General features: G+C 49.2%; 1 protein-coding gene across 2 annotated transcripts in view; it reads right to left on the bottom strand.

Moving 5' to 3' along the window:
• The window catches only part of LOC147666178 (trypsin-3-like), a 41,840-nt gene that overhangs the window by 12,308 nt on the left and 4,735 nt on the right, over positions 1 to 24,797 (bottom strand). The window contains exons 2-4 of one of the 2 annotated variants that reach the window (XM_086949243.1): positions 13,057 to 13,219; positions 7,192 to 7,451; positions 3,801 to 3,937 (exon numbers count right to left, since the gene is read on the bottom strand). In XM_086949243.1, coding sequence (XP_086805369.1) covers positions 3,801 to 3,937; positions 7,192 to 7,451; positions 13,057 to 13,219 — 560 coding nt within the window. Of the gene's footprint in view, positions 1 to 3,800; positions 3,938 to 7,191; positions 7,653 to 8,255; positions 13,220 to 24,797 lie in introns of both variants that reach the window. The other variant, XM_086949244.1, reaches the window with a different exon arrangement.

Raw genomic sequence — 24,797 nt, 5'->3', positions numbered from 1 at the left:
TTTTTTCAGTAAATTTCTACGTTTTTTTAAATGCAAATTTCTAACTATGCTATCAGAGGTAGGACATGTGAAGAAAGAGTAAGAAAGGCACAGAAAGAAGCAAGAGAAATGCAGAAAGAGGCAACAGAAGTCCAGAAAGATGAAGAAAAGTGCAGAAAGAAGCAAGAGACATGCAGAAAGAACCAACAGAGGTGCAGAAAGAGGCCTTGTTTCAAATTCATCATGTGCCCTCAACTTTTTATTGACTGGTACTGGTGGTAACTGACTCTGACTAACCAGGCCCAGAGCCAGTGCTATGCTGAAAGACACTTACAATACAGTGAAAACACCTACAAACATTAGGGTACACTATGGGTTGGGGTATCCCTGTGATTGGCATGACCTCCCCTGTAAGGCCCCAGTACATAATAGGGCAGGGGGGTCAAAACTACCTCTAGCTCAGGTGCATAAAGAGGCAAGAGAGGTACATAAACAGGCAGAAAAGGTACAGAAATAGGGAACAGGGGTTCACGAAGAGGCAAGTGAGGTGCAGACAGAAGTAATAACAGTGCAGAAAGAACCAAGAGAGGTGCAAAATGAGGCAAGAGGAGTGCAGAAAAAAGTAGGAGGGGTGAAGAAAGAAGGAAAAGAAGTATAGAAAGAAACAAGAGAATTGCTGAAAGAAGCAACAGAGGTGTAGAACGATGCAAGAGAAGTGCAGAAAGAGGCAAGAGAAGTGCAGAAAGAGGCAAGTGAGGTGCAGAAAAAAGCAAGAGCAGTGCAGAAAGAACCAACAGAGGTGCTGAAACAGGCGTGAAGGGTGCAGAAAGAGCAAGAGAAGTGCAGAAAGAGGCAACAGAGGTAGAGAAAGAAGCAACAGGGGTACAGAAACAGGCCGGAAAGGTGCAGAAACAGGGACCAGGGGTGCAGAAAGGGGCAAGAGATCTGCAGAAAAGAACAACAGAGGTGCTGAAAGAGGCAAGAGGGGTGCAGAAAAAGGTAGAAGGGATGCACAAAGAGGCAAGAGAGGTACAGAAAGAGGCTAGAGGGGTACAGAAAGAAGGGAGAGAAGTGCAGAAAGAGGCAATAGAATTGCTGAAAGAAGCAACAGAGGTCTAGAAAGAAGCAAGAGAAGTGCAGAAAGAACCAACAGAGGTGCTGAATGAGGCACAAAGTGTGCAGAAAGAGCAACAGAACTGTAGAAAGAGGTAACAGGTACAGAAAGATGCAAGAGATGTGCAGAAACAGGCAGAAAAGGTGCAGAAACAGGGAACAGGGGTGCAGAAAGAGGCAAGAGAGGTGTAGAAAGAGAAAAGAGGGGCAAGAGTTCTGCAGAAAAAGGCAACAAAGGGGCTGAAAGACGCAAGTGAGGTGCAGAAAGAGGCAAGCGATCTGCAGAAAAAAAGCAAAAGAGGTGCTTAAAGAGGCAAGAGAGGTGCAGAAAGAAGCAAGAGAGGTACAGTAAGAGGCAACAGACGTGCAAAAAGAAGCATCGATATGCTCAAAGAGGCAAGAGAGATGCAGAAAGAGGCTTGAGCAGTGCAGAAAGACTAAAAAGAAGTGCAGAAAGAAGCAACAGAGGTGCAAAAGGAGGCACGAGGTGTGCAGAAAGAAGGAAGAGAGGTGCAGAAAGAGGCAACAGAGGTTCAGAAAGAAGCAAGAGAGGTACAGTAAGAGGCAACAGACGTGCAAAAAGAAGCAAACAATATGCTCAAAGAGGCAAGAGAGATGCAGAAAGAGGCTTGAGCAGTGCAGAAAGAAGCAACAGAGGTGCAAAAGGAGGCACAAGGTGTGCAGAAAGAAGGAAGAGAAGTGCAGAAAGAGGCAACAGAGGTGCAGAAAGACGGAAGAAAGGTACAGAAGCAAGCAACAAGAAGTGCAGAAAGAGGTAAGAGAATTGCTTAAAGAAGCAACAGATGTTTAGAAAGAAGCAAGAGAAGTGCAGAAAGAGGCAAGTGAGGTGCAGAAAGAAGCAAGAGCAGTGCAGAAAGAACCAACAGAGGTATAAAAATAGGCTAGAGGGATGCAGAAATAGGTAGAGGAGGTACACAAAAAAGCCAGAGAGGTACAGAAAGAGGCAGGAGGGTTGCAAAAAGAAAGAAGAGAAGTGCAGAAAGAGGCAAGAGAATTGCTGAAAGAAGCAACAGAGGTGTAGAAATAAGCAAGAGAAGTACAGAAAGAGGCAAGTGGGGTGCAGAAAGAAGCAAGAGCAGAGCAGAAAGAACCAACAGAGGTGCTGAAAGAGGCAACAGAGGTGCAGAAGGAGGCACAAGGGGTGCAGAAAGAAGCAGCAGAGGTGCTGAAAGAGGCACAAGGGGTGCAGAAAGAAGAAAGATAAGTGCAGAAAGAAGCAACAGAGGTACTGAAAAAGGCATGAAGTGTGCAGAAAGAGCAAGATAACTGCAGAAAGAGGTAACACAGGTACAGAAAGAGGCAAGAGATGTGCAGAAACAGGCCGGAAAGGTACTGCTCCTGGACACACTGCTGTGTGCTTGCGAGCCGGACATCTCACCACACTGCTGCTGTGATTGCCATGTGCTTTCATGCTGGCAACATGATTTATTTCTGTGTGTCTGTGTGTTCGTAGGTGACTTCACCTCAAGCGGCCCATGTGCCCGGGTACCTGTGTTTCTTTCAGTCTCTGCATGGGTGCCATCAGTGTCCGTTTAGGTGTCGCTCTCTGAGCCTGCTTGCTTGTGCCCGTTGGTACCTCTATGGCGCCGGGTACAAGTTGCATGGCGCTGGTGCAAACTCCACGCCTATAATTGCAGGTGCTGTGCAGCACCATGATGCCAGTGCTCCACAACTACAAGTTAAACCCCATTTACTTCTTGATGTGAGTAGGGGATAAATGGGAGCAGGAGGGAGGCTGTGTTGGACAGGGGGAGTTGGGTGTGGAGCATGTCCTGTTGTGGGCTGCAGAGAGGGGAATTAGTTCATGCTCCCCCATGCCACAGAATGGGTTCTTCTGGGTAGGACTGTGCTTTTGCCTCACAGAGGAAGCAGCTCAACCTGTATCTAGCATGTGTATGGGAAAGGAGGTGTACAGGTTCTTGTAGGTGGTTGGTGGGACAGTGGTTGTGTGTCTGTGTATGTGCATGTGTGCACATGTGTGTGCATGTGTGTGTGCATGAGAGGGCGATGTGGCAGGTGCTCATTGGGTGGGTGATGTGGGAGATGCTCCTGGGGTGATGTAGGAGATGTTGATAGGGAGATGATGTGGGAGATGCTCACAGTGAGAGGATGCAGGAGATGCTCACAGCGAGAGGATGTGGGCGATGTTCACAGGCAGATGATGTGGGAGATGCTCACAGGGAGAGGATGCAGGAGATGCTCACAGGGAGAGGATGTGGGCGATGCTCACAGGCAGATGATGTGGGAGATGCTCACAGGGAGATGATGTGGGAGATGCTCACAGGCAGATGATGTGGAAGATGCTCACAGGGAGATGATGTGGGAGATGCTCACAGGGAGATGATGTGGGAGATGCTCACAGGCAGATGATGTGGGAGATGCTCACAGGGAGATGATGTGGGAGATGCTCACAGGCAGATGACGTGGAAGATGCTCACAGGCAGATGATGTGGGAGATGCTCACAGGGAGATGATGTGGGAGATGCTCACAGGCAGATGATGTGGGAGATGCTCACAGGGAGGTGATGTGGGAGATGCTCGTAGTGTGGGTGACGTGGGAGATGCTCACAGGGAGCGGATATGGAAGATGCTCACGGGGAGAGGATGTGGGAGATACTCACAGGGAGAGGATGTGGGAGATGTTTAGAATGTTGACAGTCAGGTTAGCATGCAGGGCTTCATCTCACCTGGCAGGCGTCCTTCCCCCCTTCCAGGTACCCGGCACAGAACATGTTGTCTGTGATTTGTCCAGGGTAGGCTTGACGGCAGGAGGCGCTAGACAGGACTGGCAGATCGAGGCACTGCAGGTCCTCCGGGTACTGAACTGTAAAGGAGACACAGGTTACAGTCAGAGTACAGAGGGGGATAATCTCAAGAACGTGTGATAACCATCGCAAAAGTAACTTAACGCAACTTGCAACATCGCAATCTATTGTGGGAAAATGACGCTGTGCTAACTAAGTATTCACAACATGGAGGCACAATGCAATAGGCTCCCAACAACGGCTCAAATGTCCGCGATAAAGTCAACGGGATGCCGTAAAAATGTGAAACACAAACACAAAAAAAGTTGCGATTAGGTTAGTTGCGATACAAAAAGCAGTAAAAACCAACTACAGGCCTGCAAATCACAAGCGTCTGATGGGAAAATGCAATATAAAAACAACAAAAAGAACACACCAAAAACAATCCAAAGTGCATAGCAACATGGATGCACCCGGACCGCATGCAGAGGCCAACATGAACCCCACTAGGCCCACAGACCACCAGCAAGGAACAACGGGGTCGGGTAAGGCCAAAGAGAAGAGTGAGCGGAAGACGGCATGCAGTCCGTAGAAAAGCCAGATCAGCGTCACTGAGGTGAAAGAACACTACCAACAACTGATCCACTATTTGACAACCATGAATGCAGTCAGAGTGTCAAGGAGGTCAATGGAGGAGGCCAAGAGGCGCTAGCATGATGTGAAAATCTAAACCATGCACAAAGCCACTGCCAACAGGAAGGCAGCAACGGCGACAGGAGGTGGGAGTCCAACACCACAGGAGGAGCTGGAGGAAACGTAGGCCACAGTCATCAGTGTGGAGATGGTGCAAGGAGTAGGGGGTCCTGACACAACATTAGCAGGGTGAGTAACTAACAAGGACTGGGGGGACAGGGGGAGAAGGGCACAATGGCATACATGCACAATGATGTGTAGCACACTGCACACCCACAATCACCCAGGGTCATGTTCCCCATCCCCGTAGCACACTGCAGCACACACACATAGCAAGAATAGCACATCCTATGACAATATGGCACAAAGTGCAACACCGACACTGCAGAACAGAGGACACAACTGGCACCGCACATGCGCAGAAACAGGCCAACTACATCTGACAGAGCTAGAAACTGTGAGATGGAAATGTACACGTACAACTGCACATCCATCATGTAGTCCAAATGTCCACTGTCCCGCATCTAAATCCAGCACCTCCAAAACAGTCACATTGTACAATGTCACACAGTCTGCATGTAAACAAGAACAATGCGCCAACATACATGTCAACACAATGACGGTGATGTTGTTGCCCTTGTCCAGCCTATAGGGACGGTGATGTCATTATCCTTGGCAACCTATAGGGACAGTGATGTTATCCTTGGCAGCCTATAAGGACGGTGATGTTGTAGGCAGTGGGAGCCTATAGGGACGGTGATGTCATTGCCCTTGGCCAGCCAATAGGGATGATGATGTCATCACCCTTGGCCAGCCTATCGGGATGGTGATGTCATTACCCTTGGCAGCCTACACGGACGGTGATGTTGTTGCCCTTGGCAGCCTATATGGACAGTGATGTCTTTGCCCTTGTCCAGCCTATAGGGATGGTGATGTTGCTGCCTTTGTCCGGCCTATAAGATGGTAATGTCATTGCCCTTGGCCTGCCTATAGGGATGGTGATGTAATTATTCTTGGCAGCCTTTACAAACGATGATGTTGTTACCCTTGGCAGCCTAAAGGGATGGTGATGTCATCACCCTTGGCAGCCTATAAGGACGGTGATGTTGTTACCCGTGGCAGCCTATAGGGATGGGGATTTCATCGCCCTTATCCAGCCTATAGGAACGGTGATGTTTTTGCCCTTGGCCAGCTTATAGGGAAGGTGATGTCATCGCCTTGGCCGGCCGATAGGGATGGTGATGTCATTACCCTTGGCAGCCTATAGGGACAGTGATGTTATCCTTGGCAGCCTATAAGGACGGTGATGTTGTAGCCAGTGGGAGCCTATAGGGACGGTGATGTCATTGCCCTTGGCCAGCCTATAGGGATGATGATGTCATCACCCTTGGCCAGCCTATAGGGATGGTGATGTCATTACCCTTGTCAGCCTATACGGACGGTGATGTTGTTGCCCTTGGCAGCCTATACGGACAGTGATGTCTTTGCCCTTGTCCAGCCTATAGGGATGGTGATGTTGTTGCCTTTGTCCAGCCTATAAGATGGTAATGTCATCGCCCTTGGCCTGCCTATAGGGATGGTGATGTAATTATTCTTGGCAGCCTTTACGAACGATGATGTTGTTACCCTTGGCAGCCTAAAGGGATGGTGATGTCATCGCCCTTGGCAGCCTGTAAGGATGGTGATGTTGTTACCCGTGGCAGCCTATAGGGATGGGGATTTCATCGCCCTTGTCCAGCCTATAGGAACGGTGATGTTTTTGCCCTTGGCCAGCTTATAGGGAAGGTGATGTCATCGCCTTGGCCGGCCTATAGGGATGGTGATGTCATTACCCTTGGCAGCCTATAGGGACGGTGATGTCGTTGCCCTTGGCAGCCTATAGGGACGGTGATGTTGTTGCCCTTGTCCAGCCTACAGGGACGGTGATGTTGTTGCCCTTGGCAGCCTATAGGGACAGTGATGTCGCTGTCCTTGTCTAGCCTATAGGGATAGTGATGTCGTTGCCCTAGTCCAGCCTATATGGATGGTGATGTTGTTGCCCTTGGCCGGCCTATAGGGATGGTGATGTCATTACCCTTGGCAGCCTATAGGGACGGTGATGTTGTTACCCTTGGCAGCCTATAGGGATGGTGATGTCATCACCCTTGGCAGCTTATATGGATGGTGATGTCATCATCCTTGGCAGGCCTATAGGAATGGTGATGACATTTCCCTTGGCAGCCTATAGGGACGGTGATGTCAATGCCCTTGGCAGCCTATAAGGATGATGATGTTGTTGCCCTTGGCAGCCTATAGGGACGGTGATGTTGTTGCCCTTGTCCAGCCTATGGGACGGTGATGTCGTCACTCTTGCCAGCCTAACAGGATGTGGTGATGTCAACCCATAATGCTCCACAGGGAATGTCAGCACCATAAGGCTGGTGCTATAATGTCCTGTGGAGGAGGAATGAATATCTTTATTGTTTGTTAATTAAAACTGCAACAATTTGTACATAACAACATTAAAATAAATATCCATAAAAAAGGGTGTTTCCCTTTTTTGTTCTCTAAAAGAGGAAAATATTTTTTATCATAACATTTCCAAGAGGATGAGTGCTCAGCTCAGCCCCGCCCCTGCCCTGCTGCTTGGGGTGCTTCTCACCTCCAAACGTCCGCAGGTTGCCCCAGCCGGACACCAGGCACTGGCTGCCCGCGGCAGGGCAGTTCACGCCCATCCTGATGGGCTGCACCTGAGCGTTGAACTTTGCCGGGTTGGCCAGTTTGACCAGCATGAAGTCGTTGTCGCCGTTGTAGCTGCTGTACTTTGGGTGCATGATGGCCTTGGCCACCTGGAGGCGCTGCTCGGTCCCTTCTGCGCGGGTGGTGTCATGTTCACCCAGGTGGGCCACCAGTGTCGATGCTCTAAAGAAGAAAGATGCAGGAACATATATGAGACCTCTGGGAGACAACAGAACACAGAGGGAACCTTCATGTAAAGGTGTACTTGGAACAGAAGGAACATGGGGAACATCGGGGATAGGGAGCCTGGGAACACCAGGGGACACCTGGGAGCACCTGGGGGCGTCTGGAAGCCTGTGAGCACCTGGGGGCACCTGGGAGAACCTGGGAGCACCAGGGGGCACCTGGGAGCCCCTGGGGGCGTCTGGGAGGATGTATGACGTTACAACGCATACTTTTACTCTGCATACCATTACAACGCGGTATTCACAACGCATACCACTACAACGCATAGCGCTTTGGGGTGCTGGATAGTGGTAAGTATAATTTACTATTCTAACTCCAGTCCCCGTGGACCCTAGGGAAGGTGTTGGATAGTAAATTAAACTTACCTCTTATCCTAGAGCGCCCCCCAGCGCTATGCGTTGTAATGGTATGCGTTGTAATGCCTGCGTTGTAGTGGTAGTGCGTTGTAAAAAATGCGTTGTAACAGGTGAATACCGTCTGGGAGCCTGGGAGCACATGGGGCACCTGGGAGAACCTGGGAGCACCAGGGGGTACATGGGAGCACCTGGGGGCACTTGGGAGCACCTGGGAGCACCTGGGGGCACCTGGGAGCACCTGGAGCGCCTGTGAGCTCCTAGGAGCACCTGGGGCACCTGAAGACCCCTGGGGCACCTGGGAGCACCTGGGGGCACCTGGGAGCATCCGGGGGAACCTGGCAGCACCTGGGAACTTCTAGGAGCACCTGGGGGCACCTGGGGCCACCTGGGAGCACCTGGGGGCAGCTGGGACCACCTGGGATCACCTAAGGGAACCTGGGATCACCTGGAAGCACCTGGGGGCACATGGGAGCACCTCAGGAGCACCTGGGGTATCTGGGAGCACCTGGAAGCACCTAGGAGCACCAGGGGGCACCTGGAAGCACCTGGGAGCACCTGTGGGCACCTGAGAGCACCTGGGGGCACCTCGGAGCACCTTGGATCACAGGGGAGCACCTGGGAGCTCCTGGGAACACCTGGGGCCACCTGGGAGCGCCTGGGGGCCTGCTCTTTGTACATTCTTTTAACCCCTGTTCCATGCACCGTGTTACAGTGCCACGTCACAGCTTTAGGTAGTTATGTTTTTTTCAATCAAATTGCAATATATTGTCTCTAGTCATTCCTTTGAGGTCATTTTCACAGTTCCACAAACTGTCATCTTTGTATTCTCCTTTCTCCCATTGCCCTGTCAATACCTTCATTTGTACTAGGTATTCCATTTAATGTGAACTCTACTCCTGGAAGGAGCGCTGGTTATTTTGTACTCCCACACCCCCCTGGCTGTGTCTCCACTCAGGTTGCAGTGCTGTGTCCTTCACTGTTTTGAATGAGACTTTTAATTTCCTTGTAAACACATATTGCTGGGAGGTGCCTGGCTCCTTTTCCTTAGTTTGTTCTGTTTTGCCTCCTTGTTTGGTTTCTTGTAGCACCTGGGTGTAGCACCTCGGTGCCAGAGTTGCCTGCCCCCCTCTACTTACCATTGCATCACGCTCTCTCCCTGGACCTGAACTCGCTGAATACCAAGTGCAGCTCTGGCCACGCCCTGACGGTGGTCTTCTTCTCCATGCCCTAGAAGAGCATTGTCCTCGAAAGTTTTTTTGTAACTTCGTGGAGTTCCGCATAGCAAAATTCTGTAAACTACGCCCAGGCTATCTGTTGGACTTGGCCCTCTCTGCAGGGTCATCCCTGAACTTTTTGCCTTCCTCCAATATTCTCTCTGACCTGTTTTTGTTGGTTTAATGACTCTGGGCACTTTACCACTGCTGACCAGTGCTAAAGTGCATATGCTCTCCCTACAGTAAATTGTAATTGTAAAGGAGAGAGGAAGAAAAGACTGAAAGACTTTTTAATCACTTGTGCATCTTAAACAATCTCCAAGGGCTTGCTTGTGAACTTGCCCCCTGAACTGCGCTCCAGGAACAGTGTGCGCTACCCCTCCCTTGAAGAAGGAAGCTGCTACTGGTTTATTTCCCCCTTCAGCGCTGAATCCAGAGAACTAAGTGCGACTGCGAATATGTGCCGCACTCTGAGAGCATGTGCGCCCCATCCCGCCAAGCAAAGTGACCTCTGACCGACTGCGCCGCAACTAGCATTGTGAAGCCCTGCCTCGCCTGGCCTAAACACCGCGACCTGCTGCAACCTCGAGCCGGAGCTCGCACCGCAAGAATGGACCGTCCGGTCCAAACAACGTGAGGCTGTGGCCCCCGAGCTGTAAAGCACATCGTGAGGACTGCCTGCACCTGAACTCGCCCCTCCAGAACGACGTCCTGCTGACAGCGCCGCCCGCTGGATTCACCTCAAGCCGCTGCCCCCTCGGTCTTCAAACGCGGAACGGACCGTGAGATCAAGACACCCAACGCACTGCTGCCCTCCGAGTGTGGGATCTATTGTGCTCTCGAGCCGTAGCTCGCAATGAAGGAGAAGCGCACCTCGACGTGGGATGCCCGATCTCCGCCTGTGTTCGTCCGCCCCAACCCCCGAGACCAAAGGTACTGTACCCTGTAACCGGTGCGAGTCTGACTGCCAACCAAAGACTCGCCCGCCTCGCTCTGCGCAAATCAGCCCCAAGTACGCCTGGCCCAACCCAGCGCTCCGGACTGCAGTGTCCGTGCGGCGCGTGTGCTCAAAAATGCCCTGGTACGAGGCGCACGAGTCTGGTACAACTCGTACACCCAGTTTGGTTCGCTTGTAGCGTACGCGTCTCACGCGGGATGCATGAGATTCGGTAGGGCCTTTTGCTGGTAATCGTACAGAGCGCACAGGAGCGTTCCAGAGGGCCCAGACCTTGAACTTGCAGTATATTACCCCTAAAGACAGTGCCTGGAGAACAGGGAAGTGGTTTGTAGAGGTATTCAACCCCTTTTTGAAAGACTGAACATTGGAATACTAAGAACTGTGGTATTTTAAGAGTAACTGGAGTCATCCTGAAATCATTAAGACTGTATTTACAAGCCTGCTTGAGAGTTTATATATAAAGGAATATATTTTTTACAAAACTACAGTCTTGTTTCCCTGTGTGGTGGGTTTGTGATTTATTGTGTGTGTTGCACTAAATGCTTAACCCTGTGTACCCTGGAGTTTAGCCTTGTCTGCTCGCGCCACGCTGCCTAGAGGGTGAGCAGGGGTTATTTCTGAGAGTAAGTCCCTTGCCCTGACATAGAGGAGAGGGTCCCTGCTTGTCACAAGTGCATACCTGTGCCAACCAGAGACCCCCAATTCTAACACTATCCATACAATATAAAGTTCTCTATGTGCCTCAAGTACATTTTCAAACTAACCTTTCATTTTCTTTTCAACAATCTATTCTCCTTGTCACATGCTTCCATTTATAAGTTCATCAGTGAGGAGGCTACTCTGGAGCCCATCGCTGTTCCCATTATTTGCAATAAGAAATCTACCACTGAAAAAAATATTCAGCAGAAATAATATATTTTCTAACATAAGTTTCTTTTTATAGAGTACAGATTTAAATGGTTTGGTATTGACTACCAATTAACACATGGTGTAAACGCAATACATCATTTGAATAACATTACATTTCAGATCATAAAATGATTGATCCAATACTGAAAATAGGACATAGGAGGAAATATTTGTCCCAGCGTGAGCCAAAGTAGATTGACCCATTAGAATAATTGAATCTGAGGGTGCTGAACTAGACTCAAGTGCTGTCTATAAGTGACTAAACTAGAGTGGAAATAAAAGAAATACTCAGGTCTTGTATTAGAACATAGGCTTTCAAAATCAATTGAATAAAGAAAAATGGCAAGTAGATGTGGTTTGTATAAAGCCAAATTAAATCAAGACTAGACTCATAAGGGTTTCAGTGGCCCAAAAGCAAGGTTAAAAAGGCCAGAGGAGAAAAGAACCTTGCAAGAGTATTCCAAGGCGAGAGGACAATGATAAAGTGGAACTGAACAGAACAAAATCTGTTTAAGGTTTGGAAAAAGGTTTCATTGAAGGAGGGCATGTAAATTCAATAATGTAGGAGAAAGAGGTTCCTGGTGAGAATAGCGCTAGATTCCTCAGCCCCCTCTTCACTTTATGTCACCAGCCTTCTCTTGTCTTTAAGTCATCAGCCGTCCATCCCTCTCTTGTCTTTAAGTCATCAGCCGTCCAGCCCTCTCTTGTCTTTAAGTCATCAGCCGTCCAGCCCTCTCTTGTCTTTAAGTCATCAACTTTCCAGCCTTCTCTTGGCATTAGGTCCTCCCCTCCTCTTGGCTTAATTTCCAAAGTCCCTTCTTTGCTTTATGTCCTCCGCCCCCTCCCCTCTTGGTGTTATGTCCTGATGTCGTGTTGTTCCTAAAAATGCACAGGATCTGTGCATTTGTGTGACAACATGAACTATGGAATTGGTCACCAGACTGATTCAAGATACCCCCAAAGGACATGTTAGTCTCTAGACCAGCTATCTCACAGTTCCACCATTAAGCCCCCTCACCTTACAAGGGAGCTCACAGTTTCTGGCAACTATCAAACATGACAACCCTGACCCCTCAGGGGTCATGGAAACTGTACAGTGCTTTTCGCTCAGGGACTCATGCTCACTTTGTCTCAGAGAGATACACAGAATAAAATGCTGGGGACGTTTTTCAATAAGCATTTATTGAACCAGCACCATTCTAATATAAAACACGTTTGCTGCAACAATCAGTAGCTTAAAAGATTACAGCACCGAAAGAGAGAACAGTAGATACATTTCTACCTTGGTGCTAAAGCAATGAATATATGCAGACATACATGAAAACAGTAATCTTTACGTACTCCTACAATGCAGAGTGTACCTAGCATGTTCGTGGGTGCAAAGCCAAGATTTCATTACAAGACCGGAGGCTACCATTATGTATAACAGCTTTTAATGCCACTCCTGCAGCACCTTTAAAGAATCTACATCAGCCAAAACACTAGAAGATTCCCCAAGGAAAGAGCTATCCCATTACCTGATGGGAGAGGAAGAAGGACCCCGTCTTGGTCACGAGTAGGACACCCCGTAAGGGATGTCAGACCGATTCGAGCTGAAGTCTCGGCGTGCAGGGACCTCTGTGTCAGGTTCAGCATAGAAGCGTCTCCTCTGGTTACCTAATTAAGGTGCAGTGCTCTTATATCAAAAAGGCAGCCTCGGGCGTTCTACCACAATCGATATGTCGTGAGTACGAATATGAACATAAATCAATAATTGTAACTATGCAAAGTAGCTCTGTTGCCCGAGGATGGCGATAGTATGTTAATCCTGTTATGTACGTCGTGTGCAGGGGGTTCAGATATGATGCGAAGAATCCTCATGCATAAGAAATGAGCCTGGTTTCAAGGAAACGTATCGACATTTATTCAGCACATAACTGGGTAAAAGGTCAGTGCAAGAACTGTGATGTAGAGCAAGTAGGACAAATGTATGGTAAAGGCCGCTCTGCTACTTATGCCTAGGTTAGGAAACATAACACTGAGCCCACTAATGGCGTTATGCTCTCAGTCTCTCTTGTCTTTAAGTCTTCACCCCTCTTGGGTTGAACTAGACAGGGTTTACTCACGGCATGTAGCAATGGGCTGCTGATATGATCCAGTACTCGCTGATCAGAGACCCCCCACACCAGCCTCTCCCACTGGTGGTGAAGTACACCTGCCAGGGCTGGGAGTGGGGTTTGCAGGTGTAGCCCCCAATAATCTTATCATCGTCTTCCAATGGTGCGGCCGCTGCAAGGAGAAAGCACTGGTTAGTGTCTGAGATAACGGAATGAGTGTCACAGAGGTGGAGAGACACAGAAGGCCCGATTCACAGAGGTAAACTTAGACCAAAAATCTAAGGGGCATATTTACAAGGAAGTGCCGCAGCGCAGAAAGCCAAGCCCTTGGGCTGCGTCTCGCTACAGCACTTTCAGGGCACAGGAATGCGACATATTTACAAGATGTCTCATTCCTGTGCTCTCCCCTGTGCTGGCACGCAAAACAGCTGCCAAGCGCCGGCGCGAGCACCCTTGCACCATTGTGTATGGATGCCTGCATCATGGGGAGATTGCTTTTGTGCAGGAAAGGGCATTTTCCTGCACAAAAATAATCTCTGCAGGCATTTTCCTCTCACAATGCATGCTGTAGAATGCACCACACATTGAAAGAGGAAAAAACTAGGAGAAATGAAAACATTTCTCCTCGTTGCGCCACCCTATGCCAAACCCTAGGGTGGCGTAGCATTCTGACCCGTTTCCAGGTTTACAATTCCTCGTAAATCTGGAGCTGTGCCTGATTCCATGTGTGTTGCGTGGGAACACCCACAGCAACACCCATGGAATGTCCCTCTCATGGAAAGTGCGGCGTGTACAGGGGTCATTTTTACAAGGACAGGAAAAGTCACGCAGGGTGGCTTTACGAGTGCTTGTAAATACGGGGCAGTGAAATACGCTGCCGGTGCGCCACAAAAAGTGGCACACTGGTGGCGCAAGGAGCTTGTAAACCTGCCCCTAACTTTACTACTACTAAGACCTTTAGTCAAAGTTTACTTTTGTGAATTGGGCCCAGAGTGCCCTGGGACATGACCTACAGCTGTGGGTCTCTGAGAACCCGCCTACAACTCAGGGTGTCTGAGAACCCGCCTACAACTCAGGGTGTCTGAGAACCCGCCTACAACTCGGGGTGTCTGAGAACCCGCCAACAACACAGGGTGTCTGTGAGCCCACCTACAACTCAGGGTGTCTGAGAACCCACCTACAACACAGGGTGTCTGAGAGCCCACCTACAGCTCAGGGTGACTGACAACCCACCTACAACTCAGGGTGTCTGAGAACCCACCTACAACACAGGGTCTCTGAGAACCCGCCTACAGCTCGGGGTGACTGACAACCCACCTACAACTCAGGGTGTCTGAGAACCCACCTACAACACAGGGTGTCTGAGAGCCCACCTACAGATGAGAAATGACGCATCGCTGCGTGAAAGCAGCAATGTGTCACTTCTCACTGCGCACTGCTTGCAACATTCCTGATGAGTCATATTTAATCTATGACGCATCATGTCGCAAGGAGTTACAGATACATCAGTATTTCTGACGTATCTGTAAGCGCAAAAGTGACGCATTGCTGGAGTGTGTCACAAAAGTGACGCAACTCCAGCAATGCGTCCTTTCACATGGGGCAAGCCCATGTGAAAGGGCCTGCGTCAGTCTTACGCCTGCTGTGAGGCAGGCGTAAGATTTCAACGCATTTGAGTCCTAGAAGTGACGCAGTGAAATTTCATTGATTTCACTGCGTCACTTCTACGACCCTTCCTTGCGTCAATACGCCCCCCTTGCATACATTTTACCTGGAGCAGGTATAATGTGGCGCAGGGGTTTACAAAGTGACACATCTACCTAGATGCGTCACTTTGTAAATATGGCGCAACAAGGTGCATGTTTTAAGCCACTGGTGCGTCACAAAAAGTGACGCACTGGCGGCGTAAAAGTGACGCACAGCCTCATAAATGAGGCCCCATGTCTACAAAATGCAAACAGGTCTCAGTTTGTCTGCACTATCGTCCATGGCTCACCGCTGCTGGTAGTAACTTAGCTTTATCCTCCGCCGTCACAAAGTTGCACCAGTCTCTGCCCAGCCATCAGAATAGTTGGACCCCTGGGACCGAAGCCGTATGTCGGATGCTCCTGGCAGAGATACCGTGGGCCTCATTTATGAAAAGTGACGCATCGCTGCGTGAAAACAGCGATGCGTCACTTTTCACTGCGCACTCCTTACGACATTCCTGATGCGTCACATTTAATGTATGACGCATCATGTCGCAAGGAGTTACAGATACGTCAGTATTTCTGACGTATCTGCAAGCGCAAAAGTGACGCATTGCTGGAGTGTGTCGCAAAAGTGACGCAACTCCAGCAATGCGTCCTTTCACATGGGGCAAGCCCCATGTGAAAGGGCTTGCGTCAGTCTTACGCCTGCTGTGAGGCAGGCGCAAGATTTTGACGCAACAGCGTCCTAAAAGTGACGCAGTGAAATCTCATAGATTTCACTGCGTCACTATTACGAGGCTTTTTGTGGGGGAACGCCCCCTCTGCATACATTATACCTGACGCAGGTATATTGTTGCACAGGGCTTTAAAAAGTGACGCATCTACCTAGATGCGTCACTTTTGAAATATGGCGCAACGAGGCACATTTTTTACACCGCTGGTGCGTCACAAAAAGTGACGCACCGGCAGCGCATAACTGACGCAAGGCCTTCATAAATAAGGCCCCAGAGTGTCTGAGAGCCCACCTACAACTCGGGGTGTCTGAGAGCCCACCTACAACACAGGGTGTCTGAGAACCCACCTACAGCTCGGGGTGTCTGAGAGCCCACCTAAAACACAGGGTGTCTGAGAGCCCACCTACAACTCAGGGTGTCTGAGAACCCGCCTACAACTCAGGGTGTCTGAGAACCCACCTACAACTCAGGGTGTCTGAGAACCCACCTACAACACAGGGTGTCTGAGAACCCACCTACAGCTCAGGGTGTCTGAGAGCCCACCTTCAACACAGGGTGTCTGAGAGCCCACCTACAACTCATGGTGTCTGAGAACCCGCCTACAACTCAGGGTGTCTGAGAACCCACCTACAACTCAGGGTGTCTGAGAACCCACCTACAACACAGGGTGTCTGAGAACCCACATACAGCTCGGGGTGTCTGAGAGCCCACCTACAACACAGGGTGTCTGAGAACCCACCTACAGCTCGGGGTGTCTGAGAGCCCACCTACAACATGGTGTCTGAGAGCCCACCTACAACTGAGGGTGTCTGAGAACCCGCCTACAACTCAGAGTGTTTGAGAACCCGCCTACAACTCAGGGTGTCTGAGAACCCACCTACAACACAGGGTATCTGAGAACCCACCTACAGCTCGGGGTGTCTGAGAGCCCACCTACAACACAGGGTGTCTGAGAGCCCACCTACAACTCAGAGTGTTTGAGAACCCGCCTACAACTCAGGGTGTCTGAGAACCCACCTACAACACAGGGTATCTGAGAACCCACCTACAGCTCGGGGTGTCTGAGAGCCCACCTACAACACAGGGTGTCTGAGAGCCCGCCTACAACTCAGGGTGTCTGAGAACCCGCCAACAACTCAGGGTGTCTGAGTACCCGCCTACAGCTTGAGGTGTCTGAGAGCCCACCTACAGCCCGGGGTGTCGGAGAACCCACCTACAGCTCGGGGTGTCTGGGAATGTATCTACAGGTCGGGGTGTCTGAGAACCCACCTACAACACAGGGTGTCTGAGAGCACACCTACAGCTCGGGGTGTCTGAGAGCCCACCTATAACTCAGGGTGTCTGAGAACCCGCCTACAGCTCGGGGTGTCTGAGAACCCACCTACAGCTCGGGGTGTCTGGGAATGTATCTCCAGCTCGGGGTGTCTGTGAATCCTACTACAACTCGGGGTGTCTGGGAATGTTTCTACAGTTCGGGGTGTCTGGGAATGTTTCTACAGCTCAGGGTGTCTGGGTATGTATCTACAGCTCGGAGTGTCTGGAAACCCACGTACAGCTTGGGGTGTCTGGGAACCCGCCTACAGCTAGGGGTGTCTGAGAACCCACCTACAGCTCAGGGTGGCTGGGTATGTATCTACAGCTCGGGGTGTCTGGAAACCCACGTACAGCTTGGGGTGTCTGGGAATGTGTCTACAGCTCAGGGTGTCTGGGAATTTATCTACAGCTCGGGGTGTCTGGGAATGAACCTACAGCTCAGGGTGTCTGGGAATGTATCTACAGCTCGGGTATCTGGGAATGTATCCACAGCTCAGGGTGTCTGTGAACCCACCTACAGCTCTGGGAGTCTGTGAACCCACCTACAACTCCGGGTGTCTGAGAAACCACCTTCAGCTGTGGGTCTCTAAGAGCCTGCCTACAACTCGGGGTGTCTGGGAATGTTTCTACAGCTCGGGGTGTCTGGGAATGTTTCTACAGCTCAGGGTGTCTGGGTATGTATCTACAGCTCGGGGTGTCTGGAAACCCACGTACCGCTTGGGGTGTCTGGGAATTTATCTATAGCTCGGGTGTCTGGGAATGTTTCTACAGCTCAGGGTGTCTGGGTATGTATCTACAGCTCGGGGTGTCTGGAAACCCACGTACCGCTTGGGGTGTCTGATAATGTATCTACAGCTCGGCGTGACTGGGAACCCACCTACAGCTCGGGGTGTCTGGGAATGTATTTACAGCTCGGGGGGGCCTGGGAATGTATCTACAGCTCAGGTGTTTGGAAATGTATCTACAGCTCAGGGTGTCTGTATCTACAGCTCGGATGTCTGGGGATGTATCTACAGCTCAGGGTGTCTGTAACTACAGCTCTGGGGTTCTGTATCTACAGCTCAGGGGTTCTGTATCTACGGCTCGGGGTGTCTGTATCTACAGCTCGGGGGTTCTGTATCTACGGCTCGGGGGCTCTGTATCTACAGCTCAGGTGTCTGTATCTACAGCTCGGGGGTTCTGTATCTACAGCTCGGGTTTCTGTATCTACAGCTCGGGGTGTCTGTATCTGCAGCTCGGGGTGTCTGATAATGGATCTACAGCTCGGGTGTCTGGGAATGTTTCTGCAACTCGGGGATCTGGGGATGTTTCTACAGCTGGGGTGTTTGGGAATGTATCTACAGCTTGGGGTGTCTGGGAATGTATCTACAGCTCGGTTGTCTGGGAATGTATCTGCAGCTCGGGGTGTCTGATAATGTATCTACAGCTCGGGATACCTGGGAATGTATCTACAGCTCGGGGTGTCTGTGAATGTTCATATCAAAAAGGGAGGGAAGAGGATACGGAGTCCATTCGGTTCCCCTATGTAAGTTACCAATAATCAAAAAGAGAATGGACACTAGTTTCTGCAAAAAAACATTCGTTTTTTATCGAGAACCCTCATAGACTTCTTGGAATTATCGTAGCGGTATATCTTTTTTCCGCCCCATCAGGAGTCCTGGCATAGTCATTGGGTCAACGATTAACGTGCAGGATGCCTGCCTCACCCGAGGCTACTTCTGGTGTAAGCAGAAGTGTCCACAAATAAAAAATAATGACTTAGTCAAAAAGGAACATTTTTAATAACAAAAGAGTAAACTAGTCACTATCATTCAGAACCGTTGTAATATGTAGGTAGTCGAGTTATTGGGCTACCATATCATTTTGAAAAAGTGTCGACATGTTTCAGCTCTCAGGGCCCACAGGGGTCGGGGGAGCTTTTGTCAGGACAGTAACAAAAAAACAGACATACATAAAGATAACACGCACACCTTATGTGTGTGTTGCAAAAATAGCAAAATGGAATTTCCAAGCTGTGAAAGAAACCAACAAAATTCTTGTGTCAGTTGGTATGTTCGTGAGGTTTGGCAAACATATGCACATATAAAGCATTATTTTATGCTAACAACGATTAACCTAATTTGTGAAGTTAATCGAGGGAGAGGAGGGAACAGGAGAGACAACGGTCTGGGGAGGGAGTAGGATGCGGCCAAACGGCTGCTCATTATTAGGGTCTTAAGGACGAAAGACAGACGTCAACTTTCATACGGTGTCTGATTATAACATTTCATAGGAATCGGATCGCAAGACCGTTACTATTTTTCAGGCAGATTAAAAAGGTCGTGGTTGTGTAGCTTTGACCTTATAGACAATGGGAATGTATCTACAGCTCGGGGTGTCTGGGAATGTATCTACATCTCGGGGTGTCTGGGAATGTATCGACAGCTCGGGTGCCTGTGAACCCACCTACAGCTCGGGGTGTCTGGGAATGTTTCTACAGTTCGTGGTGTCTGGGGATGTATCTACAGCTGGGGTGTCTGGGAATGTATCTACAGCTCGGGGTGTCTGGGAATGTATCTACAGCTCGGGAGTTCTGTATCTACAGTTCGGGGTGTCTGTGAACCCACCTACAACTCGGGGTGTCTGGGAATGTATCTACAGCTGGGGGTGTCTGTGAACCCACCTACAGCGCGGGGTGTCTGGGAATGTTTCTACAGTTCGTGGTGTCTGGGGATGTATCTACAGCTGGGGTGTCTGGGAATGTATCTACAGCTCGGGGTGTCTGGGAATGTATCTACAGCTGGGGTGTCTGGGAATGTATCTACAGTTCTGGGTGTCTGGGAATGTATCTACAGCTCGGGGTGTCTGGGAATGTATCTACATCTCGAGATGTCTGGGAATGTATCGACAGCTCGGGTGCCTGTGAACCCACCTACAGCTCGGGGTGTCTGGGAATGTTTCTACAGCTGGGGTGTCTGGGAATGTATCTACAGCTCGGTTGTCTGGGAATGTATCTGCAGCTCGGGGTGTCTGATAATGTATCTACAGCTCGGGGGTTCTGTATCTACGGCTCGGGGGCTCTGTATCTACAGCTCAGGTGTCTGTATCTACAGCTCGGGGGTTCTGTATCTACAGCTCGGGTTTCTGTATCTACAGCTCGGGGTGTCTGTATCTGCAGCTCGGGGTGTCTGATAATGGATCTACAGCTCGGGTGTCTGGGAATGTTTCTGCAACTCGGGGATCTGGGGATGTTTCTACAGCTGGGGTGTTTGGGAATGTATCTACAGCTTGGGGTGTCTGGGAATGTATCTACAGCTCGGTTGTCTGGGAATGTATCTGCAGCTCGGGGTGTCTGATAATGTATCTACAGCTCGGGATACCTGGGAATGTATCTACAGCTCGGGGTGTCTGTGAATGTTCATATCAAAAAGGGAGGGAAGAGGATACGGAGTCCATTCGGTTCCCCTATGTAAGTTACCAATAATCAAAAAGAGAATGGACACTAGTTTCTGCAAAAAAACATTCGTTTTTTATCGAGAACCCTCATAGACTTCTTGGAATTATCGTAGCGGTATATCTTTTTTCCGCCCCATCAGGAGTCCTGGCATAGTCATTGGGTCAACGATTAACGTGCAGGATGCCTGCCTCACCCGAGGCTACTTCTGGTGTAAGCAGAAGTGTCCACAAATAAAAAATAATGACTTAGTCAAAAAGGAAAATTTTTAATAACAAAAGAGTAAACTAGTCACTATCATTAAGAACCGTTGTGATATGTAGGTAGTCGAGTTACCATATCATTTTGAAAAAGTGTCGACATGTTTCAGCTCTCAGGGCCCACAGGGGTCGGGGGAGCTTTTGTCAGGACAGTAACAAAAAAACAGACATACATAAAGATAACACGCACACCTTATGTGTGTGTTGCAAAAATAGCAAAATGGAATTTCCAAGCTGTGAAAGAAACCAACAAAATTCTTGTGTCAGTTGGTATGTTCGTGAGGTTTGGCAAACATATGCACATATAAAGCATTATTTTATGCTAACAACGATTAACCTAATTTGTGAAGTTAATCGAGGGAGAGGAGGGAACAGGAGAGACAACGGTCTGGGGAGGGAGTAGGATGCGGCCAAACGGCTGCTCATTATTAGGGTCTTAAGGACGAAAGACAGACGTCAACTTTCATACGGTGTCTGATTATAACATTTCATAGGAATCGGATCGCAAGACCGTTACTATTTTTCAGGCAGATTAAAAAGGTCGTGGTTGTGTAGCTTTGACCTTATAGACAATGGGAATGTATCTACAGCTCGGGGTGTCTGGGAATGTATCTACATCTCGGGGTGTCTGGGAATGTATCGACAGCTCGGGTGCCTGTGAACCCACCTACAGCTCGGGGTGTCTGGGAATGTTTCTACAGTTCGTGGTGTCTGGGGATGTATCTACAGCTGGGGTGTCTGGGAATGTATCTACAGCTCGGGGTGTCTGGGAATGTATCTACAGCTCGGGAGTTCTGTATCTACAGTTCGGGGTGTCTGTGAACCCACCTACAACTCGGGGTGTCTGGGAATGTATCTACAGCTGGGGGTGTCTGTGAACCCACCTACAGCGCGGGGTGTCTGGGAATGTTTCTACAGTTCGTGGTGTCTGGGGATGTATCTACAGCTGGGGTGTCTGGGAATGTATCTACAGCTCGGGGTGTCTGGGAATGTATCTACAGCTGGGGTGTCTGGGAATGTATCTACAGTTCTGGGTGTCTGGGAATGTATCTACAGCTCGGGGTGTCTGGGAATGTATCTACATCTCGAGATGTCTGGGAATGTATCGACAGCTCGGGTGCCTGTGAACCCACCTACAGCTCGGGGTGTCTGGGAATGTTTCTACAGCTGGGGTGTCTGGGAATGTATCTACAGCTCGGTTGTCTGGGAATGTATCTGCAGCTCGGGGTGTCTGATAATGTATCTACAGCTCGGGGGTTCTGTATCTACGGCTCGGGGGCTCTGTATCTACAGCTCAGGTGTCTGTATCTACAGCTCGGGGGTTCTGTATCTACAGCTCGGGTTTCTGTATCTACAGCTCGGGGTGTCTGTATCTGCAGCTCGGGGTGTCTGATAATGGATCTACAGCTCGGGTGTCTGGGAATGTTTCTGCAACTCGGGGATCTGGGGATGTTTCTACAGCTGGGGTGTTTGGGAATGTATCTACAGCTTGGGGTGTCTGGGAATGTATCTACAGCTCGGTTGTCTGGGAATGTATCTGCAGCTCGGGGTGTCTGATAATGTATCTACAGCTCGGGATACCTGGGAATGTATCTACAGCTCGGGGTGTCTGTGAATGTTCATATCAAAAAGGGAGGGAAGAGGATACGGAGTCCATTCGGTTCCCCTATGTAAGTTACCAATAATCAAAAAGAGAATGGACACTAGTTTCTGCAAAAAAACATTCGTTTTTTATCGAGAACCCTCATAGACTTCTTGGAATTATCGTAGCGGTATATCTTTTTTCCGCCCCATCAGGAGTCCTGGCATAGTCATTGGGTCAACGATTAACGTGCAGGATGCCTGCCTCACCCGAGGCTACTTCTGGTGTAAGCAGAAGTGTCCACAAATAAAAAATAATGACTTAGTCAAAAAGGAAAATTTTTAATAACAAAAGAGTAAACTAGTCACTATCATTAAGAACCGTTGTGATATGTAGGTAGTCGAGTTACCATATCATTTTGAAAAAGTGTCGACATGTTTCAGCTCTCAGGGCCCACAGGGGTCGGGGGAGCTTTTGTCAGGACAGTAACAAAAAAACAGACATACATAAAGATAACACGCACACCTTATGTGTGTGTTGCAAAAATAGCAAAATGGAATTTCCAAGCTGTGAAAGAAACCAACAAAATTCTTGTGTCAGTTGGTATGTTCGTGAGGTTTGGCAAACATATGCACATATAAAGCATTATTTTATGCTAACAACGATTAACCTAATTTGTGAAGTTAATCGAGGGAGAGGAGGGAACAGGAGAGACAACGGTCTGGGGAGGGAGTAGGATGCGGCCAAACGGCTGCTCATTATTAGGGTCTTAAGGACGAAAGACAGACGTCAACTTTCATACGGTGTCTGATTATAACATTTCATAGGAATCGGATCGCAAGACCGTTACTATTTTTCAGGCAGATTAAAAAGGTCGTGGTTGTGTAGCTTTGACCTTATAGACAATGGGAATGTATCTACAGCTCGGGGTGTCTGGGAATGTATCTACATCTCGGGGTGTCTGGGAATGTATCGACAGCTCGGGTGCCTGTGAACCCACCTACAGCTCGGGGTGTCTGGGAATGTTTCTACAGTTCGTGGTGTCTGGGGATGTATCTACAGCTGGGGTGTCTGGGAATGTATCTACAGCTCGGGGTGTCTGGGAATGTATCTACAGCTCGGGAGTTCTGTATCTACAGTTCGGGGTGTCTGTGAACCCACCTACAACTCGGGGTGTCTGGGAATGTATCTACAGCTGGGGGTGTCTGTGAACCCACCTACAGCGCGGGGTGTCTGGGAATGTTTCTACAGTTCGTGGTGTCTGGGGATGTATCTACAGCTGGGGTGTCTGGGAATGTATCTACAGCTCGGGGTGTCTGGGAATGTATCTACAGCTGGGGTGTCTGGGAATGTATCTACAGTTCTGGGTGTCTGGGAATGTATCTACAGCTCGGGGTGTCTGGGAATGTATCTACATCTCGAGATGTCTGGGAATGTATCGACAGCTCGGGTGCCTGTGAACCCACCTACAGCTCGGGGTGTCTGGGAATGTTTCTACAGCTGGGGTGTCTGGGAATGTATCTACAGCTCGGTTGTCTGGGAATGTATCTGCAGCTCGGGGTGTCTGATAATGTATCTACAGCTCGGGGGTTCTGTATCTACGGCTCGGGGGCTCTGTATCTACAGCTCAGGTGTCTGTATCTACAGCTCGGGGGTTCTGTATCTACAGCTCGGGTTTCTGTATCTACAGCTCGGGGTGTCTGTATCTGCAGCTCGGGGTGTCTGATAATGGATCTACAGCTCGGGTGTCTGGGAATGTTTCTGCAACTCGGGGATCTGGGGATGTTTCTACAGCTGGGGTGTTTGGGAATGTATCTACAGCTTGGGGTGTCTGGGAATGTATCTACAGCTCGGTTGTCTGGGAATGTATCTGCAGCTCGGGGTGTCTGATAATGTATCTACAGCTCGGGATACCTGGGAATGTATCTACAGCTCGGGGTGTCTGTGAATGTTCATATCAAAAAGGGAGGGAAGAGGATACGGAGTCCATTCGGTTCCCCTATGTAAGTTACCAATAATCAAAAAGAGAATGGACACTAGTTTCTGCAAAAAAACATTCGTTTTTTATCGAGAACCCTCATAGACTTCTTGGAATTATCGTAGCGGTATATCTTTTTTCCGCCCCATCAGGAGTCCTGGCATAGTCATTGGGTCAACGATTAACGTGCAGGATGCCTGCCTCACCCGAGGCTACTTCTGGTGTAAGCAGAAGTGTCCACAAATAAAAAATAATGACTTAGTCAAAAAGGAAAATTTTTAATAACAAAAGAGTAAACTAGTCACTATCATTAAGAACCGTTGTGATATGTAGGTAGTCGAGTTACCATATCATTTTGAAAAAGTGTCGACATGTTTCAGCTCTCAGGGCCCACAGGGGTCGGGGGAGCTTTTGTCAGGACAGTAACAAAAAAACAGACATACATAAAGATAACACGCACACCTTATGTGTGTGTTGCAAAAATAGCAAAATGGAATTTCCAAGCTGTGAAAGAAACCAACAAAATTCTTGTGTCAGTTGGTATGTTCGTGAGGTTTGGCAAACATATGCACATATAAAGCATTATTTTATGCTAACAACGATTAACCTAATTTGTGAAGTTAATCGAGGGAGAGGAGGGAACAGGAGAGACAACGGTCTGGGGAGGGAGTAGGATGCGGCCAAACGGCTGCTCATTATTAGGGTCTTAAGGACGAAAGACAGACGTCAACTTTCATACGGTGTCTGATTATAACATT

This window comes from Lissotriton vulgaris, unplaced genomic scaffold, assembly GCF_964263255.1.
Source record: "Lissotriton vulgaris unplaced genomic scaffold, aLisVul1.2 SCAFFOLD_848, whole genome shotgun sequence".
NCBI lineage: Eukaryota > Metazoa > Chordata > Amphibia > Caudata > Salamandridae > Lissotriton > Lissotriton vulgaris.
The sequence above is the reverse complement of the archived record's forward strand: the minus strand, read 5'-3'. Positions and strand labels throughout refer to the sequence as shown.